Genomic DNA, 26,494 nt, shown 5'->3' with positions numbered 1-26,494 from the left:
TGGCTTCTTCTCTGGTACAAGGCAGAGGGCAAGAATGTGGCCTGGCATGTCAGCAGGCCAGGAGGCCTTTTCCAGAATTGCAAAGGGAAATACTAAACAGCCTGGTCTCCACTCTCAGGTGGGAAAACAGGCTTGGGACACAGGTAAGGACAACAGCCCAGCCTGAAAACACTCTCCCTACCCGCAGCCAGGATCTCAAGGACCCAAACCCAGTGTCTTCTGACGTGGAGAAGAATCGGGTCCCAAGCCCTTCATCAATTCTCATGTATAAGGCGGCCCTTCGATTAACGGCTTTGCTTCTGGGACACAGGTGTCAGTCACTCCCTAAGCACCACTCGCCCTGAGCACCCACAGGAGCTGTTCCCACCCTCAGGGAGCCCAGTCTGATAGGGAGGCCACCGTCCCTGCCCCAGGGGTTTATGGGCAGGCAGGACACAGAGGCCCCCCAGATGCTTAGAAAGAGGCACATCAGCCAGAATGAAACTAGAGGGCAAACTTAGGTAAGAAGCATCGAGGTGCTGAACAAAGGACTGAGTTGGGAGGTGTGTGGGTTCATTAATTCACTAGGCTACAGAACATGTAGCTTCCCTGCGCCCCTCTCCAAAAAGAAGGAAACGCCTTCTAAGTTTTTTGGGGCAACTGATTCTTGGGGGCAGGGAGTGGCTAAGCTGTTTAAAAGGAGGGGAAGAAGGCATGGGTGGAGAGGGCAGACCCTTCATCTGGGTGCTGCGGAGTTTTAGCAGAGGCCTCTAAGGAGAGGCCAAATAGTGTCAGCACAACCAGCAAGGTTCTTCTATTCGACCTGTAGTGCAGGTCTCTGTCCTAAGGCTGACGGTTCATCCTGAGCCCTGAATAAACCTCAAGCCTCTCTTCTCCATGCTCACCCCTTACCCATGCCTAGTGAGAAACACGGGGGTGGGAGACGGTACAACTCTTCGCCACTACCACAGAATTTCCCAGTTAGCGTATTTCTCATTCCATCCACTCCTAACCTCTAACCCATTAGCATGCCCATTGTCTTCCCCACCTCACCGCACCCAGTGCTGTGATCTCAAGAGGTGGTTCACTGTAATAATCCAACTTGAAGGATCAGCAGAGGATTGAAGATTTTATTCTTGTGTTTGAAGTTTGGGACACTTAAGAAAAACTGAAGTCAGGGGCCGGCCCGGTGGCACAGCAATTAAGTGCACGTTCTGCTTCAGCGGCCTGGGGTTCGCCAGTTCAGATCCCGGGTGCGGACATGGCACCACTTGGCACACCATGCTGGGTAGGCGTCCCACATATAAAGAAGAGGAAGATGAGCACAGATGTTAGCTCAGGGCCAGTCTTCCTCAGCAAAAAGAGGGGGATTGGTGGCAGTTAGCTCAGGGGTAATCTTCCTCAAAATAAATAAATAAGTAAATAAGAAAAACTGAAGTCACCAAATATTTCATGAGTTTCCTCTATGTGCTGGCACTTCACTAGGAACTCAGATGGGACTGGGTGTATGAAAGCACGAGACTGGAATTTGTCCTGGAAGACCTAAGGACCTTAGAGGGGAGTCAAAATGTCCTTGCTCTGCGCAAAAGCCACACCCTGCTCTCCAATGATCCTTTTCAAACCCAGCATGTTCACTCAACCTTCTGGTTTTTGCACATGCCATTTTCTTCCTGTTCTGGTGAATTCTTACTCAGAGGGTCAATGTCTCTAAAGCTTTCCCAATCCGGCACCCGCCCATTCGTTCCCTCCTCCAAGTTCCCAGAGCACCTTGCACATTCTTCCATTACAGCACTTAATAGATGTTGTTATAATAGTTTATTTCCTCAACTTGAGAAACAGGGTTTCTAAAGTACGTGGACCTCATTTATCTTTACCCCAGTGCCAACGATAGTGCTCAGCACACAAGAGGTCTTTGGAGAGTTTTGACGGACTCACACTTCCTGTCCTCAGGGAGTCTCTCTCTAGAGAGCCATGAAGGAACCAAACTTAAATACAAGTAACTGAAATAATAGCAGCTACCACTCATTGAACACATATCCTGTATTTCTCAACTCGGCATGTCCAAACACTGAGCTCTTGACCTACTGCCCCAAAGCTATTCTTCACCATCATCAGCATCTCCACAAATGGCACCTCCACGCATCCAGCTGCCCAACCAGAAATCTGGAGTTACCCTCTAGTCCTTGCTCCTCACATCAAATATATCACCTGGTTTGTTGGTTCTCCCCAAATCTATCTCAAATTCATCTTCTTTCCACCTTCACTACCACTGTTAATACCAGCCACTGTCTTCCCTTGCCTGGAGGGCAGTTTCCTGAAGGCTTCCTTGATTCCCATCTTACTGCCAGACCAGCCCCATCCATTCTCTTCCCTGAGAATGACCCTTTAAAACGGGCAATCAGATCATGTCCATGCCCTACTGGCCACAGTTTGGTTTCCTACGATACACTGACATTGCTGTTGAGGCCTCCAAGGCCCTGTACTTTCTGGTCCCCCTACCTCCTCACCAGGCTTTGTCTTAGTCCGTCATGCACACCAAGTGCTTGCCTTCCTCGGGGTCTGTTCTCAGGCTCTTCCCTATCTAAACACTGCCCCAGCCCCTCCACTCCTCCCTTGGCCAACTCCTCACCATTCACGTTCCAGAATAAAGGTCCTTCCTCAGACACGGCTTCCTCAAAAACCAAGCTCAACTAGTTCTCTCCAGTTATGCTTACACACCTTGTCCTTTTCCATCCATAGTATTGCTCACAATTAGAAATCATATGCATTTAATACATCTCTTTCAGGAGACTGCAAGTTCCACATCTTTTATGTACAAACTATTTGTGTATGTATCAGCATTCTGCATGGCAACTTACCTTCACAATTATCCTCATTCTGCAGATGAGGATAGGCCACATGCTTGAAGTTACACAATGGCAGAGCCAGGATTTGAGCCAAGGTGTCTTCACTCCAAACACACTCAACCTCTACACTTACTTGGTCTATGCTATAGTCACATAGATAAATCTCAGGTGGAATTATGAAAACTTCAAGAGGAATTCCTTTTTAGCTGGGCCGTTTCAACAGGCAGGAAAGAAACTTCCAAATGGCCCCACCCAGCCCCGCGGCATTTCTGTCTCTCGAGGCTCCTTCCAGATGAAATCATTTTAGGAAGTGTTACATTCTGTGTCTCCCTCATGGGAAAATCCCAGGAGGGAGGTTTTGAGAAGCCCTGAAGTCAAGAAATACACTGAGTGTTCACTTTAACTCAGTATTTTCCAAGTTTGACTACAGTACCCTTTCGATCCACACTACTTTGTGTTTAACGGGACACACTTCGAGGAATGTTTAAGTGGAGGCTTTCCCAGTAAAAACAGGAAAAGAAATAGAGACCAATCCAGCTGCATGTTGAAGCTGTGTGGGGGAATGATGAAAGCTATGTAGGCTGAGTTAGCTTACGGAAAGACTTGAAAGCCAGGATAAACGTGAACTTAATGCAATCAGAAAACAGAAGCCACATGAATTCTTGAGCAGGGAAGTGATGGGCCTCAGTCTTGACAGTAGGAGACTCTCCGCTTTCCCTAATCCACTCCCATAAGGAGGTGGCTAAGAATGCCAAGGCCAGGCAGGGACCTCAGAACCAATTTGACTGACAGCTGAGCCAAGCTGAATGACCAAACAGGTGACCAACTGGCTCTGAGGGTGCCATTACGTATTATACGAATACTGCCCCCTGGAGTTACACAAGGTGGTGGCCCTCCCATGGGCACACCTGGCTTTCCATCACAGGCAATAACTGATGGGACCTACAAGGCCAAACTGAATTCTAGACCTTGAGTTTCAAAGTTCTTGTTTCACTTGCCCATTGCTGTGTATCAAACAACCCCAAAACAATTAATGGCTGAAAACAGTATTTTTCATGATTCTCTAGGCTGGCAGGATACCCACCCCTCACTATTCAGTTTAGCTCAAGATTCTGGTTTGGAAACATGCCAGCTGGTTTCCAAGAGCAAAAGTGGAAGCTGCCAGAATATCACTTCTGCTACATCCAATTAGTCAAAACAAAAGTCCAGTCCACACTTAAGGGAAAAATAGATCTCTTATTGGAAAGAGCAGCACACACATCCAGGGCTGGGAGAAACTGTTGGTGGCCATCCCTGATGACCCACCACACCTCTTTTTCTGTGAGGTAATAATGGAGTTTCTAATAACCTGGAATATAGTAAATACAAGGTGAGTTGTTTCCAGAAACAAATACCCGGTTAAGAAGACAGAGGGGTTTCTTGGAATGAACAGGAGTTCAAGAATAAAGGTGTTTACATCTCACATAGAACATCTGGGAGGAGCAATGGAGCCAAAGTCGTGCAACAGCACAGGTTATTTTCTCCACTCTTGGGCACAAACCAACCCCTAAACCCCAAAATGGCAGCAGCATGACCTGCATCTCCAGGTGTTGCACAAGACAGAGGATACACACCGATATTTCAGCGCCAGGGACATCTTTCACCACTGGACCGTCTTTTGCTCCCTGCTTAGTGACATTCATTGGCATTTTGCTGAAGACACCACAAAGGAAGTGGGCAATTATACTGCCCCCATCAGCAGGAAATAGTCTGGAAGAGGCAGTCATACAAGTTTGTAGCCAAAAGTACTGGCACAAAACCAGTGGAGATCCAATTCTTAATTCCATGGTCCCAATGAATAGCAAGAGATAGCTTCTAGAATTTCTGGCAAGATATTATTTAGCAAGGGAGTTTTCACTTTATTCTCAAAATATGCAAAGCCCTGCACAGCATTTTGTATATATATGTACCTGTGGGGCCACAGTGGGCCAGGCCTTCTCCTTCAGTTGTCATTGACCTCACTTATGGAAGCTGTTATCTGAACCTGTGACACAAAGAACTAGCCTAGGGCCCTGGCTCAGAGTGAAGGCAGGCAGAAGGCAGGATTCTTGTCTTCCCACTGGGGCTTTCTCAAACCAAGAGTTCTCAATTCATAGCCGCAGTCCAAGACCGGATTTCAAAGGCTCAATTTCCTGAACTGTAGACAAATGGGTGCATATTTACACTATGTGCATTAAAAAACACTCAGTGCTTTGAGGGGGCCGGCCCAGTGGCATAGTGGTTAATTAAGTTCACATGATCTGCTTTGGATCCTGGCTGCAGACCTACACGCCGCTTGTCAAGCTATGCTATGGAGGCATCCCACACAGAGGAACTAGAACGACTTACACCTAGGATGTACAACTATGCACTGGGCCTTTGGGGAGGAAAAAAAAAAGAGGAAGATTGGTAACAGATGTTAGCTCAGGGCCAATCTTCTCCAGAAGGAAAAAAAAGGAAAAATCTGCTATAAAAAACCTCAATGCTTTGAATAGATTCTCAAAAGATCAGAAGTAAAAAAAAAGGATAAGGATGACTGTGAGCTGTGCTGCTTGATCACAGCACCTCATAAAACCCACATGTCCTCAATGTCACTGGCTTACCAGTTGCTCTTCAAAGGGGCAGGGCATGCTTATGACCACGTTTGAAAGTTACTAATATACATCCAAAAAGCTGCTTTTCATGCGTTTCATATTCCAGAAGGAATGTGTACTGTAAGCAAGCTGTGGTCTATTTTTCTGTACTGGCTTTTCCTATGTAGCCCCCACCCTGATCTCAACCAACTGGCTTCAAATGAACTCCACTCGAGGCCATTCCTAACTCTAGCCAGGGCGATCTGCCCAGAACTACAGGGGCAAACCAAAGCTGAGGACAAGTCCAAAGCATCATCTTTCCATATAAAAGGTATACCATATTGTTAAAAATTACTTAACATGACTCACTATTCCCTTGTGAGAAATGGGAAAACAGGCACAGAGGCACCAGATGACTCAGGACAGCATTGTCAAAAGTGTGGGATTTGGAATCAGAGAAGCAGGGTGCTCTTTCTGTTTCTATAACCCAGCAGCGAGACCTCCGAACCTCAAATTTTCTCCTGTGGGAAGGGAGAGAATACACACGTTACAGTGGCGCTGTGGTGAGGACCGAAGGAAACGCCTAAGTGAAGGGACAGTGCTTCCTAAACAGCTTATCCATCAGAAGCACAGGCAGAACGGGGCACATCTGCCTCCTGCTTCAGGTCTCTGGCCCCCAACTGCTGCTTATAGGATCTACTATAATCCAGTCTTTTGTCTCAAAGTTTCCACCAATTTATATTTCTTGCAACAGAAGCCACTAGAAGCATGAGGGCCTGTGGCTGAAGCAAGGAAATCTAATCAGAAGGGAGAGGATAATTAATCATTAAGGAATCAAACAGCTGAGGAAGCAAATGGTAGAGGGGAGGGTGTAGGTTCCCAAGTTGAACAGACCAAAGTGAGATTCCGGCCTTGCTGCTCACTGGGTCACCTTGGGCTTCAGGTTTCCTTCTGCAGAACCAAGGTGAACTCCTACTGCACAGGCTAACACGAGGGTCAAACGAGGCAGTGTGGAAGCACCCAGCTCAGTGCTGAGCATAGAGGAAGCAACCAGCATGTGCTAGGGCTCGCTTCTTCCTCCACAAATAGAGTAGGTGCTTCCACTGACAGGGTCTCAGGAGCTAGTTCCAGGAATAACTCCAGACTTTTGCTCTTCTAATGAAGGAGGCTAAGCAGCTGAGCTTCTTTTGTGCAGGTAAAAAGGAGTCAGAGGGGACAGAGTCTGTCTTACTCAAAGTTGCCAAGAAAGTGAACACTGTTCCCAAACCTGTAAGGGATTTAAACCAGAGAAACCTTCCTTTTATTTTTAGGTGAGGAAAGGGGGCAGCAATCAGTGGAGGCTTGGGACCCAGATTGTGCACAAAATTTCAGGTGCCTTGACCTCTCAGCATTCCATTCCCGTGATCCTTATTATCTACTTCAATCTTTTCAAAAGGTGAGAGAGCAGACTTTCCCTTTGATGTAAATATTTAGAATAGAGATTTGGGCCCACGTTCTAAGATGAGTGTAAGAGGGGTCTTTTTATAACCTTCAGCTTCTCTCCATCCCATCCTCCACCCCCAGTAAGTGATGCACAGGACTCTAACCTTGCAAAGGAGGACCCTTAGCTTGTCCGCTGAGATAGGTTCTCACCACTACCAGCCACGGTGAGAAAAACCACCCCAGCAAATGATTTCCACCCTCCTTCCTTCCTCTATACAGGTAGGTGTCTGGCCTTCCTTTTCTTGCACTGGGTAAATACAAAAGGAAAATTACTTGCAGACATCAGCTACTTTCAGTAATCACCTCATCATTGACTCTCCCGGGTAGAGAAGTGGTATTGCTCCTCACTAGTGGCAGATAAGCTTGGAGATGAGAAGGGATATACCTGTTCCCACCTCCCACAACATCAATTGTACCCATCTGTCCCAACTTTCTGCTGGTTCCTTTGCCCTTTACATCAGAAGAAAAGGAACTTAATGAAAGAATGAATACTACTAACTCGTCATTGCTATGCGTACCTATCAGTTGAAACCAAAGTGAGGCAGACAGAATTTAACCCACCAACCAGCCAAGTTCAGAGCAAGAAGTCCTTCTATAGAAGGCCTGCATCACAGACAAAAAAATTCCACAGCCACAAACCACATACCTCAACAGTCAGTTTACTGCTAGGTAAAATAAATCCCCAATGCATTTACCATTAGTAGCAGGTCAGCTGCATCGTTTTCATACATAAATGAGAGCCCCTGGGTGAAACAGACTTGAGCAGAGAACATGCTTTATTGAGGAGTAGATATAGAACAGCACATTCTACCACATGTGGGGAAGGGTAGCTTCTGTAAAAGGCCTTTACCCCTTAAGAAAATCCCCAGTGAAGTTGCTTTTGGATAAATTTTAACAGTGACACTGAAAATGGCAGGGAGCAGCCATTGAACATGCTTAAACTTAGCTCCCCCCAACCCACAGTGAATATAAGTAGTGTACAGAGATGACAAGAGAAAGGCACAGATGACCAGAGGCGGGATTGTGGTGAGGGCTCCACATGAAGACGACAGTGTTATAGGAGACCAAGTTGGGAAGGGTGACATGTCATACATCAAAAGCTGCCCCAAGATAGCAGGTTATGATGGGCTAGAGAGAAATTAGAGGGAGCATCTCTTCCTTCACTCGGACACCAAAAATAGACCAGAGAATAGGGGGATGGTGGCAAATCCCAAAAAGGAAGTGGAGGAGTTGTTCTTGGAAGGGCATTAGCACTTCAGTCCTAGAGGGAGTGCGAAGCACTGCTGAAAAGAGAAGCAAACCTCGGCAGGGGTGACCGTTCTGCCTTGCTGAGTCATGGGCTGAGATACAGAAGTCATTTTCAATCATTTTCTACTTCTCCGAGGATGTTCAGACAAAATCAATGCAATTTATGTGGAAATCTAGGTATGCTACATCAGACTGGTACTGCTGAAAAGATTTCTGCAGTATAATTAACCAGTTAACACGCAGCATGAAGGGGAGAACTGGAAATTATTTTGGCACCTGCAAATGTAAAAAGGGGCAGGGAATAAAGAGAGAAGAGAACACTTACTACTGGACACTTTCTGGCAAGGCAAAAGTATTCGTTCCCTTCCACCAGAAGACTGCCCACTGCCCAAGGTGAACTCAAACCAAACACAGCATCACCACCTCTTAATTCTTCTCTCCATCTCGTCCAGATAGACTATGCGATGTCACCAAGACTAATCCCTGGGAAAATCTTCAAAAGAATTTGACTCTGGTCAGCCTGATACTGATCAAAAACAGGTCTTCCAATAAAAATGGAGGAAAAAATTTAAAGCGAGATGAAATCCAAAGGGAACAGACCCCTCCCAGTACACACACACTCAGAAGTGTTACCTCTGCCCTGTCCCTCCAAAAAGCACAGTAAGGAATAACTGGAAAGGTCCTGGTCACGGCAACCGTATTCGGAGGTCTGGTGACCGGGTGGCAAAAAGCACTATTACAAAGTTTAGAAGACACAACACAACCTCATGGAGCTAGAGAACATGAGGAGAGAACCAGTGACTGGACAGGTACAGTACCAAACAGAACACCTTGGGTCAGTGCTACAAGGGATCTGCACTCAAGTCTAATATAGATCCCATCCAGGCAACCTCACTGAGGCCGAAACAACAGTTCCTCAGAACCAGCGTCTGCAGTGTACATGAAGGTCGGAGCCAGGACAGTCCTGAGGGGGATGGCCTTCCCAAAGGATACTGTACTTGCCAATCACAAGAGCAACAGAAATGACAGACAGATCCCTAGGGTATGGATTCCTACTGCTGGGGTTCGCTGGCTCGGAGTAATAGGTCACTTTAAGTGCCCTTGGGAGGGGTCCATTTTAAACAGCTTGGATCCATGGTTTTATTGGAGTTGGATCTTTTGGCCTCTTTGGCTATCCACTCATCAATCAGGTCCTGAGGGAGAACAATGGGAAAAAATTATTATATATATTCAACTAAAATGTCTTTACACATGGATTCCAAAATGACTGGTAGCAAAGAAGAAACTGCCAAAAGTTTAACAACATATTAAGGCATAAAATAGGTGTGAAAAAATTATCTTTTTATTTACAAAATGCTTTCCTACCTAATCCATTTCTTTCTACCATGCCCTCAATAAGACCTGAAAATCATTATTCATCTTCCCTTACTACACATGAGTCAACTCAAAAAGTAAAAATGGGCATGAGTTGAAATGGCATTTGTTAAAGGAATTAAAACCACTTCCACAAGCCCTGGCGTTTAGAAGATTCCCCTCCACAGACGGGCCTCAAACGACAGAAGTGCTGGGAAACATAGAGCTGCTTAACTGCAGCTGCTTAACTTGTGTCATCCAAATCTGAGACAGGAGCTTACCAAAAGCTTCTGATAAGGACAAGGTAGGAGATAATCCTAACAAAGGCAGCCCTGCGCGCTAAAGAAATGAGAGCAAGTAGCAGGTGCATGGAGTAAAACTCCTTTAAGAAGGGAAGGTTACCTGTAGCGGGCTTAAGTTCCCGCTGTGCTCCACTAGGCCTCAAGGGGACACCCAGCAAGGAGCAAGTAGCTGATAAACACTTTACCTGTCTCTTTAAAACTAGGTGTTTTCCTTTCCAATACTTGAGCATCTGAAGGGCTTGCAGAGTGCTGACAATGTCCACAGGATTCACAGCTGTCTCCTGGCTAATTTCTGAAACAGAAGAGCCTCTGAGAACCTGGCCAAAGCACAGATCCTCACTCCTCTACAAGGCCCCCTTTTCCCTCAGAGGAAATCCAAACAGACTCCAAATGGTTGGAATCTTTGATACTCAACCCAATCAGTTCACAAAGTTTATGAAGCATTCGTTTGACCAGTCCAAATAGCTATAGAAGAGGGATATTACAGCAAGAAACCACTCTTAGCCTCCACAGAAATCAAGGTCAAGGACAGACCAAACTAAATTCTTCCACTGTTGCATAAATATACAGGGATATGGGGCCAGCCCCAATGGTCTAGTGGTTGAAGTTTGGTGTGCTCCACGTCAGCAGCCCAGATTTGGCTCCTGGGTGCAGAATCACACCACTCATCTGTCAGTGGTCATGCCGTGGCAGCAGCTCACATTAAAAAAAAAGAGGAAGGGGGCGAGCCTAGTGTAGTAGTAGTTATGTTCGTGCGCTGTGCCTCAGCGGCCTGGCGTTCACAGGTTCAGATCCCAGGCACAGACCTAGCACCACTCGTCAAACCATGCTGTGGCGGCATCCCACATAAAATAGAGGAAGATTGGCACAGATGTTAGCTCAGCAACAATTCTTCCTCAAGCAAAAAGAGGAAGACTGGCAACAGATGTTAGCTCAGGGCCAATCTTCCTCAGAAAAAAAAATACACACACACACAGGGATATCTTAGAAGCTCCTGTGTGTGCCAAAAGACTTGAAAACGCTTTTGTTCTTTCTTGACTTTTGTTAAAAACTGAAGTGTCAGCAACCCAAGATTTGATGAGCCAAATGCTCTGGAATCTTTAGGCACCTTTAGTGAGGGTCTCCGCAGAGGCCCATATTCAGTATGCCTTCATTTCTCCTATTTAGATGAAACACAGAATGGGGTATTATCTTTAAAGGTTACAAAGCATGCAAAGGGCCAAGTAGAAAAGTCAGGATATTCAGCAGAGTTAACATCTTGGGTAACAACTATTCTAAAGAGTCAAAAACCAACCTTTGATAGAAATCTCTTTGCCTTGGAAATTATGCAGGTAACGGAGAAGCACTTCTTTCCAGTAACTGCGATAGCTTATGAGCCCCAGATCTGAGAGTGGACGTTCTGGGGAGCCAACTTTTTCTTCCACTTTGGAAAGCAAATAACCTGCCAGGGAACAAAGAGACTTTTTCTAGTAACGCTTTATCTCATGCTAATAGCAAAGAACAATGTGCCAATATGGAAGGAGGTTTAAGAAGTGCAGCCCCCTTTGCAGTATCAGTCAGGGTTCAGTCATTCAGGCGATTGTTCTGTGGCTGTTGTAGAGCATGCTGCCTTTGTACACACAAAAGGGGAAGAATGTCCACTTGCATGGACACATAACAGATATTCAAAACCTCCGGAAGGCTTCACTAGAAACTTTAATAAACGTTACCTGTAGCTGTGTGCTAGCAACAGGATAGATGGGAACCAAGATGGAAGCCATTTCATTATACATAGCTTTTTACATTTTTCAAACGTTTGAACTTCAGAATAGATTATCTCAGTACCACCTATGGGGTGGGGGGGAATCGAATCTCATGAAGCCTCCAGTTCTAACATGTAAACATCTAACATTCAACACTATGGAGATGCAGTCAGCAAAATTCATACTCTGGGAAACTCTACTGGAAAACTAACCTGCTTTCTTCAACAAATAAACAGCAAGGAATAAAGAAAGATATGAAATGGGAACAGATTAAAAGTGATTTACAAGCCACATCTATCAATCCCAATATATCAATTCTATCTAGATCTTAGTAAAAATAACTTTTTTTAAAACAAAATCAGAGAAATTTGAACACCATAATTTATGATATTAAGGAATTTTTTGTTTTTTTAGGTGTAATGGACCTTATCTTTTAGAGACAGCAAAATAATTGAGGGTGAGAATATAGATAAAACAAGACCGGCCATAAAACGGTACTCATCACAGGGAGTTTTATTGTATACTATTATTCTACTTTGTATATATGTGTATGTTTGAAAATTTCCATAAAACTAAGTTTATCACACAGGTGTTACCTATTCAAAGATATACAGTCCTCTGCTCCCCTCAGTGGATTATGCCACTTTCTGGTTCATCTTTTCCCAGGTGGCTTAAAAACGAAAGGACTGGAAGGCTAATTCTAAGAATTCTAATTTTGATTAAAATATGTCATATGACAGTGGACATTGAATAAAACACAGCTGATTCTCATATTTACAGTAGCTATGTTCTATAAAGTGAACACAAAATTACTGAACACTGACCAGTGCTTCCAGGGGAAACAGAAGGTTGGATTCCTACGAGCCTCTGATCACATTTGCATCAACCGATCAATAAGTAATCTTGTTTTATATATTTCTGTTTAACACCACCTTAATATGTAGTTGCCTTATTAACATTCAACTCATGGCCAACAGCACAATAACCTACGCCTAAACGAAGTCTGTCTAACACATATTTTCTCTGTAAGGCATATCACAGACTTTCCAGCAGTATTTCAACACTACACTCGGGCCATTTAAAATCAGCAAAAAAAGCATAAAAATATGAAAAATGTGGCACTAATGGACCATGAAAAGGACGCCCGCTTATACTAAGAGAGCTGAAACAAGGCACGTTGTTTGACCTCAGCCAGGAACGTGTGGTGACATTTTCTGCTGCTGTGCACGTGTCTGCGAAGGACTGCACAAGTGCCAAGAGTATTGATTTGAGGTTACAAATAAATTCTACTGAGTAGGCAAATTCCCAAATACACAATCCACGGTTAATGAGGCCTAAAGCCTCCATCAGGTATACGGATTGCCTCTAGACAAGTCCTTACACAACTGAAATCCCTAATATCCAGGAACAGATTTGAAGCCTTATACATGTACATGCTGTTCATAAGTCTCAAGCTGGGATAATCCTAAAACGCTTACCTTACTATCCTCTGTATCTCCTATCAGGTACCAACTCAGGGGCCTATATTCATTGAGTGTTCAACGCGTTACCAGGTCGGCAGACAACGTTCAGGTTTTTCCCACTTACTCATTCACTTAACAAAAATCAGTATACATCCACTACATGCCAGGAATTGTGGAGACCATAGGACAAAAAGACAGACAATATTCATACAGTTCCTGCCTGTGGAGCTTGTAACTTAGCAGTTTCACTTACTGAAATCAATGAGCATCTTGCCATAGCCCTGTCTCATGTACTGAGGCATGGTAAGGATGCAGGATACATTGTAGTTGAGGAATGAATTCTTTTCCTAAAATCAAGAGCAAATAAATGAGCAGGTCACGAGGGTTTGGAACCAAAGGTGTCAATAGTCCAACAGAGATAGAAAACAAGGCTGCTTGCAAAATATCTGGCTAACAAGTCCTGGGGGAGTGGCTATCAGGCTCAGAGCTATTACGTCCCCACCCTTTATGATGGCCAAGGCCATTAATCCCAAGGTTTCCCCACCTGAGACCTCCAGACTCATTTTAAGGGGGCCGACTCTGGAATATTTACAGTCACAGAGCAGGGCAAGAATGTTGAGACTGCTCAGTCAACCCAGAGCAATTCTATTTAAAAGCAATTTTTCAAAAGGGAGCTGCCTACTGGAGAAGTGAGGGATCCCAAACAGTAAGTCTCCATTCTGGAAAGGTGGGTGGGTGGGTCATAGAACAGTCAAATCACATATGGTATGATTCCATTTATGTAAAAGCCCCAGAGCAGGCAAATTTATAGAAAAAGAAGGGCTGGGAGGGGTTGAGTGGAAACGGGGAGTGTTGCTTACAGGTACGGGGTTTCTTACTGGGGTAACAAAAAGTGACTGCACGGTGGTTGCAGAATTCTGTGACTATACCAAAAACCACTGAATTGTACACTTTAAATGAGTGAACTGTATGGTATGTGAATTACATTTTAATAAAGCTGTTCTATTAAAAAGTCATAGGCAAAATGTGGCCTTGAGTCTTTAAAGGCACAGTGGTGTTATGACTGAAGGAACCCAGCTAGAAAACCAGGCAAAAGAATATATTCCTGGTTTTGAGCTAATAACAGAGAGGAGGGCAAAGCCAGGAGAGTTGGCTTGACTGCAAGATGTGAGCTTGTGGGTTAGGAGGCAGGGCCCTGGACAGTAATTAATAGGCAGCACCACCCACAAGTCCAGAAACAAATAAACCAGAAGCTTTTAATAGAGAACTGCACGTTTTCATTAAATAATCTTTGATACATGGATTTGCCCTTTTTTCTTTTTTTTTTAAAGGGAAGGGCTGTCATCATCACCCAGGGTACTGCCTCTTCCTGTCAGTGCTTTGAGTCCCCATGCGCCAGCATCAATCACCCTGCTCTGCCCATTAGCTTCTTAATCTCCAGATCCTGCTGACCTTGGAAAAATATCCAATGAGGTGACAGCCAGTGTTGTCTGCTTCTGTCATAACATAGAACAGGAAGGGTTCCACATCATAATATAACGTCTTGTGGTCCAGAAAAAGCTTGGCCAACAGGCACAGGTTTTGGCAGTAGATCTAGAAGCGGAGAAACAGAGCTCATGTGTGTGCCAGTGATTCCTAAACTTATCAGGTAAAGGCCTAAACTTAAAGATTATACCATTATTGTTAAGAAAGCAGAAATTGTGTATTTTGGCCAAGAGACGAGTTCTATCTTCTTTACCAGGTGAGATGGAGACAAAACAACCTCCTTCTGAAACCTGCGAATATACAACATTACCACCCCTCTTTCTACGGTCATCACTTTTTACCTTGTTTTTCTTGCCATCCACTTCAAACACGGAGATTGAGCCTTTGCGATATATCTCATCCCCAGGTGGGTGTTTCCACACACATTTAGCCTGCAACAGAAGGGAACCCACATCAGGGAAACACACTTTCCCAACAACACTGCTGCTCAAAGGGAGAAGGAATCATGGGGCAAATTAAACTAGCCGAGGCGACAGACAGTTGGACACACTTGAGAACATACAGCAAAACAGATTTTTTTCCCCCCAGTAAAACAATTAAAGGCTTCCAAAGTCACTGTAATATATTTAAGGTATTTTTATAGAAGTTTGGAACAAGTTTTCTGGATTATATTCTGGCAACGTTTCAACCCAGATTAAAATCATCTCTACGTAAAAGCCAGATAAATAAAAAATACCCTTGCTTATTATTAAAATGCCTTGGGCCAACAGGAAATTCTTAAGCAGCTTACTTGGAGCAGCTTAGAGTTGCTAAGTAAAGGCAGGAGTACTTTCCGCTCACCTTTACCAGTGACTGCTTGTTACCACCTAACCACTATGGTCTTCTTTTTTCAGATTAGAAAATAGACCTACAGTGATAAAAACCATCCCCCCACCCGAATGTTCCCTTTGTTATACAAGGAAATGGGAGCGAGTTTTTCCATGGCTTAAAAAAATAAAAAATAAAAAGACAAGCCAGCTTGGTGGAGCAGCAGGAAGCCAAGAGGCACTTGGCCACAAGGGGGCACAAGATACCTGTTTCCTCACCCCGGATTACTAGTTAAGATTCAACGCAGCTAGACAGCCATTGCTGTAAATAGGTGAATTCTTGAAAAGTTTTATGCAAATACATTTAAAGCATACATATGTATACGAAGCATTTTCTAGTAAATTTTGTTGTGACTTCTGATCAACTCAAGAATCATGCCCCAATTTGTCACATGTAAAGCCAAATATCTATTAACTGGAATTGCTTCAAGAAAGCTCCACCTATAGTTTGTTCCTATCTCCACCCCTTTACTCATGCTGCTCTTTCCAACAATAACCAAACTAATGCAACAATTATTTGTTTAGAAACAGAAGCCAAACTGTTGGCCAAATGGCCAAAGAAAGCCCATTTCAGTGATTATTCCTGAAGCAAAAGGAATCAAAAAGAGGTATCGAGTAAAATAGGTTTTCATTTCCTGAAACTCAATTTCTGTGACTCATAACACAGGAGGATCCTCAAATATTCAGAATGTTTACTTGATCCTCAGACTTATCGAGACCCTTCGTTTTCTCCCTGTACTACTATTCCTCGCCCTTTTTCGCGATTTTATTGGTTAGCGCCACTAAATAACCAGAAACAAAAAGAAAAAGGCCATAAATGGTAAGTAGTTCACATCAATAAAAATACAAGTCTTACTTTCAAAAAGCAAAACCATATTTTAGTTTCGCTCCATGGTCTACAATCATGGGGACAGCCTTTCTGATACTATCACCCCCTATGCTCTAGTGTCCCCATCAGTCCCCGCCCATCACCTCCCCTCCAGCACTCTGTCCCCACCCCAAATAAAGCTGGAGTCTGCAGGGCTTAATTCACAGTGGTGGATCTGGGCCACAACGCTATACAGACTGTGTGCTCCAGAGCCAGGAACACAAAAAAGCAGCATTGCCACACCGGGGAGAAAGCTTAATGACAAAAAGCACAAGCCGCCTGGTTGTAGACGCGCAGCACATGGAAATCCTGGGAAATGAAGCTGTAACGGGAAGGAAGAAGAGACCTCCTAAAAGGCCTGAGTCAATTTATGTTGTGACTATAGAAACAAGAAAAAAAAGAGACTAATCTCTACGCCTTACCCTTTCCCACCCCTACTCCATGGCAGAAATTCCCTTTAAGACAAGACTTTTCATTCTACGACTAGGGAAAGAAAAATGGCTTAAAGCTGCAAAATACCTAGTAAGCCTATTTGTCAATAATAAAGTCAAATTCAAGTCTCTGTTTCTATTTTAACAGGAAGAATGTTCAGAACCAGAAAGCACTAAACAAGAGGGAAAGGCACCAAAATTTCATAATTTGTCTCCTTTAAATAAGCGTTCATTCAACACATATTTATTACCCATGCTAGTCGCTAGGGATACAAAGGTGAGTCACGTTGTCCCTGCCTGTCTAATGAAGTCTACCTAATGAAGTCCATTTATTTTCATCTAGTTTGGGACACAGAAAAACTATAGGCAGAGGTAATTCATATCCCAAGAAGAAATGAGAAGAGCAGACAGCAAGAAAAAAGACAAGGAGATGTGTATGACAAGATGTGGTAAAAGGTGAGTACTAGCCATGCCATACGCTGTATACTCTCCCCCTGAAATGTGGCTTTCAACTTCCTATGCCTTCATCCCATTACTGTGGACCACTGAGAGATGCCTGGACAGATATCATCTTGACAGACATCAAAATCTAGAGATCCCATAGCTTATCACCATCATGCTTATGGAACCCAGACAACTCACCATGTGTCGGCGGAGTATCGTTTGGCTCTTCATGTATTTTAAACAGAATTCACACATGTAGAGACGTCCCAGTCGTGCATATTCTTCAGGATAGGGAGAATGGTACCAAGTATCAAGCTCATAGCGACCAAAAGCAATTGTTTTAATCATATTGCTCCCCTCTGTGATTTGGCCTTGCAGCCTCAACTTCTCCTAATGAAGAGAAGAAATCAAGTCAAAGGAGAATTAGAATTGATCATCTTTGTTTCTAGAAGCCTGTAATAGGCTTAAATGCATGTCACCACGCTGGGCTATGGGGGGGAAAAAAATCAAGACAGATTTGGCTTCTAACTCATGAAAAATCTGCACTGAAGAGGGCTACATGGGCACGGATAATCAGAAAGGCTTACGGAGAACTTACTATCTACACTGCCCAGAGCACAGGTCTCAACAGAAGGTGGCTTTTCTCTTCTCCCTACCACACTGGGCGCCTCATCTCTTGAAGATCAGAACGAGTCCTTGGTAAAATTTCGTTTTTATCAGCCTGAATCAAACTGAATTATAAAAGGCAATCTACCACAAATAATACTCCCCATCTTTACAAAACATTCTAAAACTAAACAGTAAAAGATTACCTAGAATGTATTTTACGTATCTGCAGAAGCTTTTACAAAGCTGTGTAGATCTGTACGACACACCCCCACAGTGGGCACCCTCTCACCTTAGGTCCTTTAAAAAATATTTTTGAAATGTGGATGATGCTTTAATTCTGGAATCTAAAGTCTAGAAAGTAGAAATTATTTTGGGATCTCTATCCCCACTCAGTGGCTACGAGTTGGCTATAGAAATCGTTTTTAACACACCCAGGTGGAGAGTTGTGAAAGACTAGCCTAGGAAATGCTCGGTTCCAGAGTGGGACAGAGAAAACCACCAGTAACAGCCCATGTCAGCCAAGGGCAGCTATCAAACCCTGCCTCTCACAAAACTTTCAACGAGTCTATTCGAGGATTTTTAAATTAAGTATTCAACATCATTTGGGAAAAAAAGGAAGATGAGATTCACATTACAAACTAAGCTTCCCTGGAACACATTTAATCCATGAAATCAGAGGTAAACTCAATCACAAGTTCCTTAAAGCAAAACTGCTGAAAATTCTGCTAGGGTATCAAAACTAAATGTTAACTAACAGAAAACCATCTTAATATATAAAACTTGGCTGTGCTGTGTCAAAGATTAACTCTAAAATATCTGATGACAATCTTTCCCATCGTTCCTCCTCACCGTTCTTTTTATTCTTTTACAGCAGTATTGCAGGGCTGTGGCGACCCTGCAAAGGGGAGTTTCTGTTTGGGTTAAGAGGACAACAGAGAGGGTATCTCCCAGTCTCGAGGTTCTCAGAATTGCAAATTACCCAACTGAGACAAAGTGGCTCCTATTGTTTCATCCAGCTTACCACCTCCACCAAACAGGTCCTTCCAGGAGTGAAGGTGGAGAGGGAAAACTGTAAGGGACAAGGGAAGGGAGGAGGGGTAATTGATTTTAAATAAGAATGGGAAGGAAGACAGTCTCAAATAAGGATAGCTGGGAGAAAGGGAAAGAGATTCAAGCAGCAAGGCACATCCAATTCCCATCAAACTGATTGCTCGTCATTTTTCTTGGCGTTTCCAAGTGTCCTTCACAAGTGGTCCTCAGCTTGGAGGTTTTCATACTCACCAAATCCTCTGATGCCCGGGCTTGTGCTCTTCGGAAAAGATCCAAGTCATACTCGCTAGTCAGGTTTTCCAAGAGAGGTTCCCGAGTGTTCCCATAGGTCTGCCTGTGTTCCTAGGAAAATAACCAGAGCATGATACTCTCTGCTTCTAAGAATTTATCTATTTCATTTCAGTCTCTGCCAACCGGAAGGCCAAGCAGAACCATAAGCTATTTATTTAGTGCCAACTATATGCCAGGCATTACACTAGGCAACAGAGATTGAGCACAAGACAGACTATTTATCAGGCAGGTTAACGCCAGAAGACACCCACTACCTACCCTAGTGAATCTGCAAAGGAAATGCTCTTACAACTTCTCCAAAAGGGAGTTTCATTCTTCTATCTCTAAATGAGCACCTCAAGGATCAGAACTCTACGCCTCCATTTCTTCCTCTGAAAATATGCACGACAGCACAAATAAATAAAATATAACAAACCCAAAAGGCACTACAAATTCCGAGAATCTTGAGATCCGCAAGGAACCCTGGTAGATATTTCCCCACTTAAAAACAAAACAAAACAAAACACAGAGGCTGTAAGCCTTAAGTCTAAGATTTTAGAACAAAAGGACAATCTGCAGGTAGAAGGGGCAGTTGGACTAGGCAGTCTTCTGTAAATTCTCTCACTTGAATTGCTGCACCCACCATGACGCTGTCCGCCAAAGGCACTGTAATGCTACCACGTTAGAACTCCTCTAGCCTAAGTGCATAGAACAGGCTGGCCTTTTTGAAAAATGTTTTACTAAACATCAAGCAAGAACAAAAGAGGGAATAGTCACAGAAAATCAGAAGCATAAAAATAATCCAGTTTTAAATAATTATCAGATCTTACCATGGCGGCCACTACAGGTATCATTCCACAGGAAAGAAATTCCACAGTGGAAACTTCCCTTTTAAACCTTTGATTCTAGCCCTTCCCACTCCGTCCTAGACTCCACCTCCCACCCAGAGAATAGGAGATAATGGTGGTTAAGTGGAGTGGATGGCTCATCCCCGGGAAGAACATTATAGATTTCACACACATATTAGCATATGAAGAAACCATTCACCAATGCCTTTACCCCTAGTAAAATTTCTTTGAGTTAATCCGTGCCCATCTGATGGATATCTTGTTTAATTTGGACTCTCACCTAAGATTTAGGTTCTAAGCATTAATTATTTCTTCTAGTTTCATGAACTCTTTTTTTTTAAAGCTTAAAAAAAAGTCCTATCCAGCATTTTTACCAGGAAGGCTGGGTCCAATAACCTAGCCCAAACTACTGGAAAGCAGATGTTTGGAAGACAAATTTCAGCTTTTACCTCAGACACTCTTTCTACCTATATGATTCTGGGCAAATTACCTCTCTAAACCTCAGTTTCCCATCTATAAAATAGGTGAAATACCACTCATCTTTGTTACAAAGATGATGAGCAACACAACCACAGTGTCTAGCATATGAGCACTCAATAAATGGTATTATCGTATTATTGCCCCTCTACCCAATCTGTAGATAAAAACACTGACCAAGACAGAGGAAGCATACAACCTTGCACCCCACAGCCCACTACTAGAGTCCTCCCTCTACACACCCAACAAATTCACCCCACAACACACCACCCATCTCACATTGGCCCATCTCCATTTACTCATAAGGTTATCATTTTCAAGACAGTGATGACTACCAAAAAAGTAAATACATAGTTTGGCCTATTTTTGTCTTAGGGAAGCCATGCTGACTAAGTATCCACAAAACATACTTTTCATAATTATTCTAATGACTAAACAAGCAAATGTTTTAACTCCATGAAAAAATAAAAAATAAAAATACACATCATAAAAAAGACAGATCACAAGCCAAAATGGTAACAGTGGTTTATATCTTGGTGGGTGGTTTTCCTTGGAATTTTTCTTCTCTCTTTTTTCCGTATTTTCAATAGTAAGCATTTATTAACACATTTATGACAAAACAAATCTCTACATAAAATTAAGTTTTATGCAAAAAATTTCTTGAAGAATTTTAATTGAAATGAGGAAATTAGTTCAAAATATTTAAGTGAAAACACAGAATTCAAAGTTGTACTTATAGTAATATTCAAATTATGTAAATAAGGCATTATGTAAAAAGCCAGAAGGATATATCCCAAAATGCTAACTGTGGTTATTTTTAGGTAGTAGAATTAATGTGTATTTCTGTATGCCTTTCTTAACTGTTCTATATTTTCTATTACAAATGTGCATTACTTTTAAAACTAGAAAAAAAAGTTAAAATACTACAAAAAGATCTATTATAGAACATATTACCCAATTAATACCTTTTATCATGCAGAAATCTTATTTTTTCTTAAAATAAGTGGACTACCACTTCACTTGAATATTTTTCCTTGCACAGACATCTCCAATATTTGTTGGAGAGGGTGAATTTAACCCTTTAAAGCTATAGCGAGGTTTACAAACAACTAGAGGATTGAATTTTTTTCATCTAAATTCTCACAGTATTTTGTTTTTCAAAGACCTCCTGTTTCTAGTCTTAACAACCCACTTTTGGGGGATTATAGTAAACTCTAACTGCCAGAGAAGAGTCCTTCTATTTATAGAGAATACTAAAGGGCAAATCTGAAAAGCAGAAGCTTAGAAACCAAAACGAATCAAACGTGAGAGCAAGAGTTCATGCTAATTAAATATTTAACTTTTTCTCACCATGTATTTTTCTTTCTGTTCTTTGCTCAGCCCAGAATTCCTTTTCTTCCTGAGTTCAGCCACCTTTTCCTTATATCGCAGCTGCCTCTCTGTTGGGGCCTAAAATGAAAAAGGAGAAAACTGAGAAGCTAGCTAGAAAACCCATTGTGCAATTAAGTTTCAAAATGAAAGCAACCAAAAAGCAGGAGGCGGGGATGCCAGATGTGTTACAACCACCCTGTAAATACTATAGCAATTTTAAAATTCCAAATTGGGCTCCCCCATCACCTAGACCACTACCTTTACTGTCAGTTAATATGAGTTCAGGAATGTACTTACTTTAATATTAACCCAAACAGAACATAAATCAAGGATGCAAGTTCCCATCAAAGCAACAGGAATAAAATAAAGATTGCTTCAATTCAATAAGCATTTATTGAATGCTTACCATTTTCCAAGTACAGATACAAAAATGAATAAAAATTTAAAAACTGATTATGAATAGAAAACAAGATAGACAATGAAGAAAAGTGTAGCTACCACTTAAAGAGTGCTTATTCCCTGCCAAGCACTGCAGATAGGTACTTTATGTGTATAATTTACCCTACCAGGGAGGTATTATTTACTCTTTTTATTAACAAGGAAATAATGTTTAGGGAGGTCAGCTGACCTGCCCAAGACCACACAGTTAGAATAACAGAGTCACGGTATTCAAATCCAGATCTGTTTGGCTCCAAAGCCAAATTCCCTCATCACCATGTTTCCTGCGCTATCCACCTATAATCTAACCACAACAGACACCCATATGATGAGCTAAGTATATATCACGTGACAGGGGCTAAACTAACATTCTGAGAACATCATAGTGGGAATACATGAGGAAGGAGAAGATTTGGGAAGAATTCCTACAACAGTGGAGAGTTGCACAAGACCTTGAGGGATAAATACAACCTCTTCTTGGTACAGGTATAGAGTCTTAGGCAGAAAAACAGCAAGAGCAAAGACCAAAGGCATTCAGAGAGGAATAAGGAATTAAGTGTAATCAACAGGCATGAATGTTCAAAGAAGAAGGATTAGAGCAAAGCAGCATCTTAGAATCCTAGTAAAGAGGGAAAAGGAAGACAAATGACATAATCAACAAGTGTCAAATGCTAAGGAAAAGCCACTGATGACCTTGGAAACATGCCAGCAGAGTGGAGGGGTCTGAAGGTAAATTACAATGGGTTAAAAAGTGGATGCAAAATGAAGAAATAAACCAGCAAGTGCAATCTTTCAAATAATCAGGATTATCCTTTATAATTATTCTCTTACTATTATTACTAAAGATAGCATGACTCCTTCATTTATGAGGTAGAAGTGTTTGTTTCATGAAAATTTACCATTTGGAAAACAAATATGATTCTGAGTTTATGACTGAAGACCAGTCATTCAGACATACCATAGGAAACAAGAGACATGGATATACCTAAAGACAGTCATGGGGCAGAGGAGAGCCAAGACTTGGCTCTCAAACTGTGAACGGCCAGAGCTTTAACGAGGCCCATACCTGGTGCCTGGTTGCATGCCTGTTGTTGTCATCTTGCCTGTGGGACAGCATCCTTTCTTCTATCTGCTTATCCCGGCTCTGTGCTCTCACCTGCAACCATCAATAATGTCAATAAATCCACCTGCTTCTAAGACTATGTTTACTTAAAGCATAAGAATACCATAGTAATCCCTTGAATTTGTGTTCTGCTTTTACTTTCAAAGGGTCTTCACACTTATATCACAATCTCTAGAAGAAACAGATAAGGCAAACTTCACATTCTGTTTTCTCAGCCATTAACTGAGAATCAGAGAAGTGAAATAATTACAGTCACGCACCACTTAACGATGGGGATACATCCTGAAAAATGCATCATTAGGCAATTTCGTCATCGCCTGAACATCACAGAGTGTACCTACACAAACCGAGATGGGCTAGCCTATCACACACAGGCCATATGGTATTAACTTTATGAGACCACCATCGTACATGTGGTCCATTGTTAACTGAAACATCATTATGCAGCGCATGACTGTACAACTAAATGATGGTCAAGCTAAGATTTTAATTAAGTCTGATGACTCTGAGCCTGGACTCTTTCCACTGTACAAGGGATAAGAAACAGTGTGAGGAAGTGCAAGAACAGAGGGAAGAGTACAAAGAAAAGGTTGAATACCTGTGGTCAAGTCTATAGGGAAACTTAAATCTGTAGTTATGTGTTCTTAAATTACATTAGCTCTCCAACAGTTTCAATTTCATCTTCTCAGAAGTGAAGAACTCATATCCAACTGCCTATTCAACTTCAACACTAAAACTCATCATGGTCACAAGAGAATGACTGATATTCTCCCACAAATCTACTCCACCCAAATCTTCCCTGTATCAATAAACAGCAACATCTTCTAAACAACTGTTCAGGTCAAAAACCTGAATGCCACCCTTGATTCTTCTCTTTCTCTCACACCTCACATCAAATTTATTAGGCTGCTCCCTCTAACATACATCCTGAATCCAATCAATTCTTACTATCCCCACTGATAGAACACTAGTCCAGGCCACCATCTATTACCTGAACTCTAGAGCAGCCTTCCAACTAGTCTACCCTGGGTCAACTCTTGCCCCTTCCAGTCCATTCTCCACATACAAGCAAGCTGTGATTTTAAAAAGTGTTTATGAAATTACATCACACCTGCTGAAGCCCTTCAAATGTTCCCCATTGCCACCAGAATAAAAACATACACCTTGTGCCAACGCCTATAGGTTCTTCATGACCTGGATCTTGCTTCCACATTTCCCATCATGCTCCAGCCACACAGGCATACTTTCAGTCCCCCAAACCCAACAGTTTATCCCCACCTCACAGCCTTTGCACTTGCTCACCCTACTTAGATCTCTTCTCTTAGATCTTGACGCAACCAAACTTCCTCTTTGCCATCAGTCATGACTCAGATCAAATGCCGACTCCAGAACGTCTTCCTTAACGACCCAAGCAAAAGCAATGCCATAGCCCCATTAGCCCCAGTCACTCTCTGTATCTATAGCCTGTTTGTTCCCCACAGGATTTATCACTACGTGAAATTCGCATTTACTGATTAATTCATATGTTGATTTTACCTCCCCCATGAGAATGTAAGCTCCTTGAATGCAGTCTTTCATCTCATTTACAGCATCCTCAGATACCTGTACAGTGTTTGGCACATACAGTCACAGAAATGTGACTGAATAAAAATGGTAAAATCATTGATTGTAATTGTTTACCAGGAAACTCAGAGCAATCATGTACATGTAAGTACTTAAAAAATTCTAGAGCTTTTAATAAATGTGAGGAATTAGTCTAATCTTTCCATTGGGGTTCCAAATGTAATAAAAATATGTATCTTTCAGAAAATTCTCCTGATCCTCCAAGCACATGTTCCAGTGCTAAAGATGGATTACGCTGCACCTGATTCCCCTTGTAAAGAAGAGAGCACAAAAGAGGAAAAATTCAGGAAATGCTTTCCTTTCTTCAGATTTTTGTTGCCCAAACTGAAATTTTTCTTTTTCTTTTTTAAAAATAAATTGCTCAAGGTAACATGGTCCTATTCCTACAAGCCAACAAGCTTTTTGACACATTTTTTTAATTAAAGATTGGCACCTGCACTAACATCTGTTGCCAATCTCTTTTTTTTCTTCTTCTTCTTCCCAAAGCCCCCCAGTACACAGCTGTATATTCTAGTTGTGAGTGCCCCTGGTTGTGCTATGTGAGATGCCACCTCAGCATGGCATGATGAGGGGCGCGATGTCCTCGCCCAGGATCCTAACCTGCGAAACGCTGGGCCACCAAAGTGGAGCGTGCGAACTTAACCACTCAGCCAAGGGGCCGGCCCCGCCAACAATTTTTAAAGTTAGACCTTACGAAGACTTTTACGTAAAACCATCCACAGTATCAGATGGTTAGATTTAAAGAGAAGTGTTGGAGAACAACTCTCAAAAAACAGAGATCACAGTCATTTTCAGAGAAAGAAGTACTTAACACCTTGTCAGCTTCTGATGCAGATGTCCGCAGAGCTGTTCCGTTTTATGTGGTCTCAGACTAAGGGAAGACAATGGGAAGCCCTACCACTTAGTCTCACACAGAGTAGAAGAAACTGCCTTGTTTACACAAGAGATTGGAATGAAGAATAAGAGTAAGTGTCCTCAACCTTAAAATCCACATAAGCACTGAAAATACACTACTTTGCTGAAACACTAAACACACAAACTTTCTATCACGGTGCCTACTTGTAAACAAGAGAACAAATTCCTGAATCAGGGAGAGTTGACCTTAGCTGGGGAATCTAACTCCTTGCAGGATGAAACTGGCTCAGACAGGAACAAACCCATGACCCTGGCCTTATTAGCAAAACAACAACCACAAAAAAAACAATTAATACTTTGGTCTAACCAGCTTGGATAACCTATCCAAATACAACCCAAGCGATCCATTTAATTAATAACATTTTCAATTCTTGCTTCCCCATAATTAGTTTTTGGTTCTATCCTTGGCAGCAGCAACCCACACAGGAACATACACAATAGGATCTTAGGCTCTACTCCTAAACCCATTATTCCAAAAACCCAAAGGTTATCCAGGACTCTGTTTTTCAAGAATTTACAACAAGAATAAGCCAAGAGCAGGTGTAATTGAAAGTAACAACAAAAAAGGAAAAGTATTCCGCAGAAATAAATGGAGAAAGAGAAGAATTACGAAAAACTTTTTAAAAGTAAAATGTCTTCATAGATTTATAAGAAGAGAAGCTAATACGTA

General features: G+C 42.4%; 1 protein-coding gene across 3 annotated transcripts in view; it reads right to left on the bottom strand.

Annotated features, from left to right (window-relative positions):
* Nucleotides 1–7,656: 7,656 nt before the first annotated feature.
* Nucleotides 7,657–26,494, bottom strand: part of KAT7 (lysine acetyltransferase 7) — a 30,381-nt gene continuing 11,543 nt past the window's right edge. For 2 of the 3 annotated variants that reach the window (XM_008520355.2, XM_070560646.1), the window contains exons 6-15: nt 23,230–23,319; nt 21,705–21,803; nt 18,991–19,101; nt 17,299–17,490; nt 14,833–14,922; nt 14,459–14,599; nt 13,260–13,353; nt 11,096–11,242; nt 9,987–10,093; nt 7,657–9,339 (exon numbers count right to left, since the gene is read on the bottom strand). In XM_008520355.2, coding sequence (XP_008518577.1) covers nt 9,238–9,339; nt 9,987–10,093; nt 11,096–11,242; nt 13,260–13,353; nt 14,459–14,599; nt 14,833–14,922; nt 17,299–17,490; nt 18,991–19,101; nt 21,705–21,803; nt 23,230–23,319 — 1,173 coding nt within the window. In that variant the 3' untranslated portion in view covers nt 7,657–9,237. The remainder of the gene's footprint in view (nt 9,340–9,986; nt 10,094–11,095; nt 11,243–13,259; nt 13,354–14,458; nt 14,600–14,832; nt 14,923–17,298; nt 17,491–18,990; nt 19,102–21,704; nt 21,804–23,229; nt 23,320–26,494) is intronic. The other variant, XM_008520357.2, reaches the window with a different exon arrangement.

This window comes from Equus przewalskii, chromosome 10 (genome assembly GCF_037783145.1).
Source record: "Equus przewalskii isolate Varuska chromosome 10, EquPr2, whole genome shotgun sequence".
Taxonomy (NCBI): domain Eukaryota; kingdom Metazoa; phylum Chordata; class Mammalia; order Perissodactyla; family Equidae; genus Equus; species Equus przewalskii.
The sequence above is the reverse complement of the archived record's forward strand: the minus strand, read 5'-3'. Positions and strand labels throughout refer to the sequence as shown.